At 57.3% G+C, this 10,264-nt stretch overlaps 1 protein-coding gene and 1 pseudogene across 2 annotated transcripts; one reads left to right on the forward strand and one right to left on the reverse strand.

Annotated features, from left to right (window-relative positions):
* Positions 1-721: 721 nt before the first annotated feature.
* On the forward strand, positions 722-7,472 carry LOC149913763 (uncharacterized). Of its 2 annotated transcripts, none has more exons than XM_090129067.1 (3): positions 722-798; positions 3,861-7,055; positions 7,171-7,472. In XM_090129067.1, the coding sequence occupies exons 1-3, from the start codon at positions 741-743 to the stop codon at positions 7,176-7,178; spliced, it is 3,261 nt and encodes a 1,086-aa protein (XP_089985193.1). In that variant the 5' UTR covers positions 722-740; the 3' UTR covers positions 7,179-7,472. The 2 variants fall into 2 exon arrangements, with proteins under 2 accessions (XP_089985193.1, XP_089985194.1); XM_090129068.1 differs by lacking the exon at positions 722-798 and adding an exon at positions 2,496-2,727.
* On the reverse strand, positions 3,191-3,837 carry LOC149913764 (uncharacterized; annotated as a pseudogene).
* Positions 7,473-10,264: the final 2,792 nt, after the last annotated feature.

A 10,264-nucleotide genomic window follows, 5' to 3' on the forward strand; every position in this document is an offset into this window, starting at 1 on the left:
TTTTTTGGGGGGGCGGTGAGGGAGGCTCAGACCAATCAGTGGCGTTGGTTAATTTTGGGGTGGCTTATGGGGCTTTTGGTGAATTTTTTGGAGGGGGGGGAAACAGGAGTCCTTTTCGGGGGGGCAAAATGAGAGAAGGGTCCGAGATGATTTTTTTTGGAGGGGGTGGGGGGGGAGTCCTGAATCCTATTTTGGGGGGGAGTGGGGGGGAACACGATGGAATGGGGGGGTCCTAAATAATGGGATGTGATACGGGGGGGGGGTGGGGGAGAGGGGGATGGGGGGGGGGGGGGTTTGTCCTGGATGCCTTTTTTTTGGGTGGATTTCTCAATTTTTTAAAGAGAAATCGTGCGTTTTGTTATAATGGGGGGGGGGGGGAGAGGGGAAGAGGGGGGGGGGCACATTGAGGACCCCCCCCCCCCCCCCGTGTTCTTTCCCCCTCCCAGGCGGTGCATTACGTCAAAGTGTTCCTCATCAGCTCCGTTCCAATGGCCGAATCCTTCCCTTGAGCCTTTATGGGAGGTGGGGGGGGGGGGGGGACACCGATGTCACCCTGGAGTGGGGGGGGGGGGGACACACACACGACAACAATGTCCCCATATCTGACCCCCTCCCCCCCCCCAATAAATCAGTGAAGCTGCTCTGCTCTGTGTCGCTTTGTCACCGAGGAGGGGGGGGGACGGGGGGGGGGGGGGGGACGTTTAATGGGTGGCTTGCCTAGGCTTGTTGGTGGCACTGGGATGGTGGCACCTGGACAATGGCGCATTGTCCCCAACGGTGCCACCACCGTCGTGTGGGGTGAGGTGGGGGGGGAGGGGGGGACAATGGGGGGGGGGGAAGGAGAGAGGGGGGAGGGGGGGGATATTGCAGGCAATGGGGGGTTGGGGGGGCATTGGGGACGTTGAGGGTTATGGGGACACTGGGGACATTGAGGGCAGTGGGGACATTGGGGACATTGGGGGATATGGGGACATGGGGGGGATATGGGGGATATGGGGACATTGGGGGATATGGGGACATGGGGGGGCAATGGGGGATATGGGGACATTGGGGGATATGGGGACATGGGGGGGGATATGGGGGATAGGGGGACATTGGGGGATATGGGGACATGGGGGGGGAATGGGGGATAGGGGGACATTGGGGGATATGGGGACATGGGGTGGCAATGGGGGATATGGGGACTTTGGGGACACTGAGGGCAGTGGGGGGATATGGGGATATTGGGGGGGGAATGGGGACATGGGGGGGCAGTGGGGGATATGGGGACATTGGGGACATTGGGGGATATGGGGACATGGGGGGACAATGGGGGATATGGGGATATTGGGGGATATGGGGACATGGGGTGGCAATGGGGGATATGGGGAGATTGGGGACACTGAGGGCAGTGGGGGGATATGGGGACATGGGGGTAATAGGGGACATTGGGGACAGTGGGGGGATATGGGGACATTGGGGGATATGGGGATATGGGGGGACAATGGGGGATTATGGGGGATATGGGGACACTGAGGGCAGTGGGGAGATATGGGGACATTGGGGGGGGGAATGGGGGATATGGGGAGATTGAGGGATATGGGGACATTGGGGGATATGGGGACACACGGGGGGGCAATGGGGGATATGGGGACATTGGGGACATTGAGGGCAGTGGGGGCAGTGGGGGGATATGGCAACATGGGGGGGGAATGGGGACATTGGGGACGTTGAGGGTTATGGGGACGTGGAGGGGCAATGGGGAATTATGGGGACATTGGGGACATTGAGGCATATGGGGACGTGGGGGGGGCAAAGGGGGCTTATGGAGGCATTGGGGACATTGGGGGATATGGGGACATGGGGGGGCAATGGGGAATTATGGGGACATTGGGGACACTGAGGGCAGTGGGGGGATATGGGGACATGGGGGATAATGGGGGACATTGGGGACAGTGGAAGGATATAGGGACGTGGGGGGGGAGTGGGGGATATAGGGACATTGGGGACATTGGAGGACATTGGGGACACTTAGGACATTGGGGGACATTAGGGGACATTGGGGACACTTACAACATTGGGGGACATTGGGGATATGGGGGGCATTGGGGGACACCTAGGACATTGAGGACATTGGAGACATTGGAGACAGTGGGAACATTGGGGGATATGGGGACATTGGGGGACATTGGGGACATTGGGGGACATTGGGACACTGGGAAATTGGGGGATATGGGAACATTGGGTGACAATGGGGGACATTGGGAGACATTGGGGGATATTAGGGGGCATTGGGGGCCATTGGGGATACGGGGTCACTGGGGACATTAGGCGACATTGGGGGACATTGGGGGACAATTGGGGACATTGGGGGACAATGGGGACACTGGGGACATTGGAGGATATGGGGACATTAGGGGACTTTGGGGGACATTGAGGACAATGGGGAATAATGGGGGATAATGGGGACATTGGGGACACTGGGAAATTGGGGGATATGGGGACATTGGGGGACAATGGGGAGCACTGGGGGACATTGGGGGATATGGGGACAATGGGGACACAGCCACCGTCACCAGGGTGCCACGTCCCCACCCCATGGCACAGCCGTGTCCCCTCCCAGGGGACGTCCCCAAGCCCTGCCTATAAGTGGGGACAACGAGGGTGGGGTAGGGGGGGGGTGAAATCCAGGCAGAGCCATGGAGGTGACACTCGTGGTGACAGTGGGGACACTGCTGCTGCTGGGGGGTGAGGGGACACGGGGGGAACGTGGGGATATTTGGGGTGATGTTGTTGGGGGCGTGGGGGGGACAATTGGGGGACATTTGGGGACATTAAGGGGGCGTGAGGATGTGGGGCGATATGGGGACATTTGGGGGGGCATGGGGGGACATTTGGGGACATTGGGGGGGCATGGGAGGGACATTGGGGGCAAGGGGTCTTGGGGGGGACACTTGGGGACATTGGGGAGACATGGAGGGGACAATGGGGGCAAGGGGATTTGGGGGGACATTTGGGGACGTGGGGATGTGGGGGGATATGGGGACATTGGGGGGCATGGGGGGACATTTGGGGACATCGGGGATATGGGGACATTGGGGGGCATGGGGGGGACATTGGGGGCAAGGGGATTTGGGGGGGACATTTGGGGACATTTGGGGATGTGGGGATGTGGGGGGATATGGGGACATTGGGGGATAGTGGGGGGACATTTGGGGACATTGGGGACATATGGGGACACTAGGGGGACATGGGGGGACATTGGGGGCAAGGGGATTTGGGGGGGACATTTGGGGACATATGGGGACATGAGGATGTGGGGCGATATGGGGACATTCGGGGGGCATGGGGGGACATTTGGGGACAATGGGGGATGTGGGGAGGACATTGGGGACATTGGGGGAACATTTGGGGACACTTGGGGACAATGGGGGGACATTGGAGACATTGGGGGACACTTGGGGACATTAGGAACATTGGGGACAATGGGGGACATTGGGGGAACATTTGTGGACACTTGGGGACAATGGGGACATTGGGAGAACATTTGTGGACACTTGGGGACATTGGGGGACATTGGGGGAACATTTGTGGACACTGGGGGACAATGGGGGACGTTGGGGACATTGGGGGAACATTTGGGGACATTGGGGGACATTGGGGGACATTGGGGGAACATTTGTGGACACTGGGGGACAATGGGGGACGTTGGGGACATTGGGGGAACATTTGGGGACATTGGGGGACGTGGGGAGGACAGAGAGGGACATGGGGGTGTATGGAGGACGTGGGGTCTTTTGGGATGGTGTGTGAGCACAGTGGGATGTGGGGTCCTGTCCCCGTGTCCTCCCCCTCCCGTTGTCATTGTCACCTCCCCACAGCGTCCCCTGCACCCATCTCCACCCACGAGAAGTCCTGGATGAACTTCTTTGGCCCCCTCCTCAATCATTTAATGAACCCCCACAACACCACGGGGACAGCAAAAGAGGACCCCAAATTGGGGAAACCCCATGGGTCGGTGACATCCACAGGGTTGGGGACACCAGCAAAAATGGGGACAAGACCCGGATCGATGACGGCTCCCGAAGAAGAGAAGGATAAACCTCAAGAATCTGGGTTGTGGCCTGAAGGATATGGGGGAGGACAAGCAGAGGGAGAGGAGAAGTGGCATTATGGGGTGGGGATGGGGCAGTGGGAACAAGGGATGGGTCATGAGGAGTTGGGGACGGGTCACCGAGGACATGGACAGGGGACAGGTGACGAGGAGTTGGGGACGGGTCAAGGAGGACATGGACAAGGGACAGGTCACCAGGGGTTGGGGATGGGTCACCAGGAGTTGGGGACAAGTCAAGGAGGACATGGACAGGGGACAGGTCATGAGGAGTTGGGGACGGGTCAAGGAGGACATGGACAAGGGACAGGTGACGAGGAGTTGGGGACGGGTCAAGGAGGACTTGGACAAGGGACAGGTGACGAGGAGTTGGGGACGGGTCAAGGAGGACTTGGACAAGGGACAGGTCATGAGGAGTTGGGGACAGGTCAAGGAGGACGTGGAAAAGACGGTGAAGATGGTGGATCTTCAGGAAGACAACCAGGACATCAAGGAGAACATGGGAAAAAGGGTGAAGATGGTGGATCTTCAGGGAAAAAAACAGGAGATCAAGAAGGACGTAGTCCAGATGTAGAACCTGAGCAAGGTCGAGGACATGGAAAAAAGGGTGAAGATGGTGGATCTTCAGGGAAAAAAACAGGAGGTCAAGGAGGACGTGGAAAAGGCGAAGAACTTGAGCAAGGTCAAAAAGAACGTGGAAAAGACGGTGAAGATGGTGGATCTTCAGGGAAAAAAACAGGAGGTCAAGAAGGACGTAGTCCAGATGTAGAACCTGAGCAAGGTCAAGAAGGACATGGAAAAGACCGTGAAGATGGTGGATCTTCAGGGAAAAAAACAGGAGATCAAGAAGGACATAGTCCAGATGGAGAACCTGAGCGAGGTCAAGAAGGACGTGGAAAAGGCCATGAAGATGGTGGATCTTCGGGGAAAAAAGCAGGAGGTCAAGGAGAACATAGTCCAGATGGAGAACCTGAGCGAGGTCAAGAAGGACATGGAAAAAAGGGTGAAGATGGTGGATCTTCAGGGAAAAAAACAGGAGATCAAGAAGGACATAGTCCAGATGTAGAACCTGAGCAAGGTCAAGAAGGACGTGGAAAAGGCCGTGAAGATGGTGGGTCTTCAGGGAAAAAAGCAGGAGGTCAAGGAGGACATGGAAAAGACCGTGAAGATGGTGGATCTTCAGGAACACAACCAGGACATCAAGGAGAACATGGGAAAAAGGGTGAAGATGGTGGATCTTCAGGGAAAAAAGCAGGAGGTCAAGGAGAACATAGTCCAGATGTAGAACCTGAGCGAGGTCAAGAAGGACGTGGAAAAGACGGTGAAGATGGTGGATCTTCAGGGAAAAAAGCAGGAGGTCAAGGAGGACATGGAAAAGACGAAGAACTTGAGCAAGGTCAAAAAGAACGTGGAAAAGACAGTGCAGATGGTGGATCTTCAGGGAAAAAAGCAGGAGGTCAAGGAGAACATAGTCCAGATGTAGAACCTGAGCAAGGTCAAGAAGGACGTGGAAAAGGCCATGAAGATGGTGGATCTTCGGGGAAAAAAGCAGGAGGTCAAGGAGGACGTGGAAAAGACAGTGAAGATGGTGGATCTTCAGGGAAAAAAACAGGAGATCAAGAAGGACGTAGTCCAGATGTAGAACCTGAGCAAGGTCAGGAAGGACGTGGAAAAGGCCATGAAGATGGTGGATCTTCAGGGAAAAAAGCAGGAGGTCAAGGAGGACATGGAAAAGACGAAGAACTTGAGCAAGGTCAAAAAGAACGTGGAAAAGACAGTGCAGATGGTGGATCTTCAGGGAAAAAAGCAGGAGGTCAAGGAGAACATAGTCCAGATGTAGAACCTGAGCGAGGTCAAGAAGGACATGGAAAAGACCGTGAAGATGGTGGATCTTCAGGAACACAACCAGGACGTCAAGGAGAACATAGTCCAGATGAACTTGAGCAAGGTCAAAGAGGACATGGGAAAAAGGGTGAAGATGGTGGATCTTCAGGAAGAAAAGCAGGAGGTCAAGGAGGACATAGTCCAGATGTAGAACCTGAGCAAGGTCAAAAAGAACGTGGAAAAGACGGTGCAGATGGTGGATCTTCAGGGAAAAAAGCAGGAGGTCAAGGAGGACATAGTCCAGATGTAGAACCTGAGCAAGGTCAAAAAGAACGTGGAAAAGACGGTGCAGATGGTGGATCTTCAGGGAAAAAAGCAGGAGGTCAAGGAGGACGTAGTTCAGATGAAGAACTTGAGCAAGGTCAAAGAGGACGTGGGAAAAAGGGTGAAGATGGTGGATCTTCAGGAAGAAAAGCAGGAGGTCAAGGAGGACGTAGTTCAGATGAAGAACCTGAGCAAGGTCAAAGAGGACGTGGGAAAAAGGGTGAAGATGGTGGATCTTCAGGAAGAAAAGCAGGACGTCAAGGAGGGCATCGACCAAGTGAAGGAGGGCATGGGAAAGACAATGAAGATGGTGGATCTTCAGGAAGACAACCAGGACATCAAGGAGGACATCGGCCAAGTGAAGGAGGGCATGGGAAAGTTGAAGAAAGACGTCGGTCAGGAGGTGAAGGTGGTGGTGGATCTCCATGGAGATACCTACGGTGTCAACATGGGACGTTGCCCTGCGGCCAAGGAGGAGCTCACCAAAGCTTGAGACACGGAAGGTGTGAGATTTTGCACCCGAGTCCATGGTTGGGTCAAGGAGGGCAAGGGATGCGGGGACAAAGGACGGGTCACCGTGGGTTGGGGACAAAACTTGGAGGATGTGAGACCCGAGAGCAAGAGAGGGGACACCACGGGTTGGGGATGTCACCACCCCGAGGAGATGGGTCAGGAGAAAGGGGACAAAAGGTGGGACAACGAGGTGAAGGGACGTCGACTGAAGGCCACCTCCGTGAGATGAGGAAGCGTCCGCGGGGAAGGGACGAGAGCTCGAGCTCGGAGGATGATGGTGATGAGAAGGACAGCAGCCAACAGGGTATGGGGGGCGATGGGGGGCGATGGGGGGCGATGGGGGCCGATGGGGGGCGATGGGGGGGCAGTGGGGGGACGTGGCACGTGGGGCTGTCCCTCATTGTGTCCCCTCTCTCCAGGTTGGTGACAATCGGAGGAGGAACCGTAGTGCTGGGATCCATCACATCATCGCGTCCCCATCTCCGTGTCCCCATCCATCTCCATGTCCCCACCTCCATGTCCCCATGTCCCCATCTCCGTGTCCCCATCCATCTCCACGTCCCCACCTCCACGTCCCCACCTCCATGTCCCCGTGTCCCCATCCATCTCCATGTCCCCACCTCCATGTCCCCATCCATCTCCATGTCCCCACCTCCATGTCCCCATGTCCCCATCCATCTCCGTGTCCCCACCTCCATGTCCCCATGTCCCCATCCACCTCCATGTCCCCACCTCCATGTCCCCACCTCCATGTCCCCGTGTCCCCATCCATCTCCATGTCCCCACCTCCATGTCCCCATCCATCTCCATGTCCCCACCTCCATGTCCCCATGTCCCCATCTCCATGTCCCCATCCATCTCCATGTCCCCACCTCCACGTCCCCACCTCCATGTCCCCGTGTCCCCATCCATCTCCATGTCCCCACCTCCATGTCCCCGTGTCCCCATCCATCTCCATGTCCCCACCTCCATGTCCCCTGTCCCCATCCATCTCCATGTCCCCATGTCCCCATCTCCGTGTCCCCATCCATCTCCATGTCCCCACCTCCACGTCCCCGTGTCCCCATCCATCTCCATGTCCCCACCTCCATGTCCCCACCCCACGTCCCCACCGCTGTCCCCATGTCCCCATTAAATTGGAAGCAGCGTCACTTTCTGTCCCCACCTCACCGTGCCACAAGAGAAGGAGGTGGGGAAAGCCTTTATTTGGGGACATCTATGGGGTCATTGGGGTCAGAATGGTGGTGGATCTTCTTGGGGACATCTATGGGGTCATTGGGGTCAGAATGGTGGTGGATCTTCTCGGGAACATCCATGGGGTCATTGGGATCAGAATGGTGATGGATCTTCTTGGGGACATCTATGGGGTCATTGGGGTCAGAATGGTGGTGGATCTTCTTGGGGACATCTATGGGGTCACTGGGATCAGAATGGAGGTGGATCTTCTTGGAGACATCCATGGGGTCTTTGGGGTCAGAATGGTGGTGGATCTTCTTGGGGACATCTATGGGGTCTTTGGGATGAGAATGGTGGTGGATCTTCTTGGGACATCTATGGGGTCATTGGGGTCAGAATGGTGGTGGATCTTCTTGGGGACATCCATGGGGTCATTGGGGTCAGAATGGTGGTGGATCTTCTTGGGGACATCTATGGGGTCATTGGGGTCAGAATGGTGGTGGATCTTCTTGGGGACATCTATGGGGACATTGGGACTGGGATTTTGATGGATCTTCTTGGGGACATCTATGGGGTCATTGGGATCAGAACGGTGGTGGATCTTCTTGGGGACATCTATGGGGTCATTGGGACCGGGATTTTGATGGATCTTCTTGGGGACATCCATGGGGTCATTGGGATCAAAATGGTGGTGGATCTTCTTGGGGACATCTATGGGGTCATTGGGATCAGAATGGTGGTGGATCTTCTTGGGGACATCCATGGGGACATTGGGACTGGGATTTTGATGGATCTTCTTGGGGACATCTATGGGGTCATTGGGATCAGAACGGTGGTGGATCTTCTTGGGGACATCTATGGGGTCTGTGGTGGCTCTTTTGGGGTCAGCGTCCGCTGAGTGTCCCCGATGTCCCCCCATGTCCCCCAGCATCGGGGGGAGGTTTGTCCCCATCCTTGTCCTTGTCCCCACTGTCCCCATCCTCGTCCCATTCGGGCAGGGGGGGCCACGGGGCCACAGGGATTCCGGGTGGGTTGGGGTCATCGGGGTGGGGGGGTGTGGGGGGTTCGGGTGGGGGGTCCGGTTTGGGGGGGCGCGGCTCCGTCATGCTGGGGGAGGGGAGGGGATGAGGGGGGTCAGGGGGGTTTGTGGGACACCACGATGTCCCCACTGTTCCCATTGCCCATCCCCTCCCCCCAGTATTTCCCAGTGCCCCCCAGTGCCCCCCATTGACCACACACTGGGATTCCCAGTATCCCCCGGTATTTCCCAGTGCCCCCCACTGACCAAACATTGGGACCCCCAGGACCCCCCAGTACCCCCCAGTGCCTCCCATTAACCAAACACTGGGACTCCAGTATCCCCCAGTGCCCCCCAGTGCCCCCCAGTATCCCCCACTGACCAAACACTGGGACACCAAGTGTCTCCCAGTGCCTCCCAGTGCCCCCCAGTGCCTCCCATTAACCAAACACTGGGACCCCCAGTATCCTCCCAGGGTCTCCCAGTGCCCCCCAGTGACCCCCATTAACCAAACATTGGGACCCCAGTGCCTCCCAGTGCCTCCCAGTGCCTCCCAGTGCCTCCCAATGCCCCCCAGTTTCCCCCACTGACCAAACATTGGGACCCCCAGTGCCCCCCAGTGCCCCCCAGTGCCTCCCATTAACCAAACACTTGGACTCCCAGTGCCCCCCAGTGTCTCCCAGTGCCCCCCAGTGCCCCCTATTGACCAACTATTGGGACCCCCAGTGCCTCCCAGTGCCTCCCAGTGTCTCCCAGTGACCCCCATTAACCACACACTGGGATCCCCAGTATCCCCCAGTATTTCCCAGTGCCCCCCACAGACCAAACATTGGGATCCCCAGTACCTCCCAGTGCCTCCCAGTGCCTCCCAGTGCCTCCCAGTGCCCCCTATTGACCACACATTGGGACCCCAGTGCCCCCCAGTGACCCCCATTAACCAAACATTGGGACCCCCAGTGCCCCCAGTACCCCCCAGTGCCTCCCATTCACCAAACATTGGGACCCCAGTATCCCCCAGTGCCCCCCAGTGCCCCCCACTATCCCCCACTCACCAAATATTGGGACACCCAGTGCCTCCCAGTGCCCCCCAGTGACCCTCATTAACCACACACTGGGACCCCCAGTGCCCCCCAGTGCCCCCAGCCCCAGTGTCCCCCACTGACCAAACATTGGGACCCCAGTGCCCCCCCAGTGTCTCCCAGTGCCCCCCAGTGACCCCCATTAACCAAACACTGGGACTCCAGTATCCCCCAGTGCCCCCCAATGCCCCCCAGTTTCCCCCATTGACCACACACTGAGACCCCCAGTGCCTCCCAGTG

Source organism: Phasianus colchicus, chromosome 35 (genome assembly GCF_987193195.1).
Source record: "Phasianus colchicus chromosome 35, bPhaCol1.hap1.1, whole genome shotgun sequence".
Taxonomy (NCBI): Eukaryota; Metazoa; Chordata; class Aves; order Galliformes; family Phasianidae; genus Phasianus; species Phasianus colchicus.

Excerpts from the sequence above, each read along its gene's own strand:
- LOC149913763 (XM_090129067.1), top strand. The coding sequence starts at position 741 with ATGGTGGCACCTGGACAATGGCGCATTGTCCCCAACGGTGCCACCACC. Across the intron at positions 799-3,860 it reads TGCCACCACCGTCGTGTGGG|CGTCCCCTGCACCCATCTCC; the intron begins GTGAGGTGGGGG and ends ACCTCCCCACAG.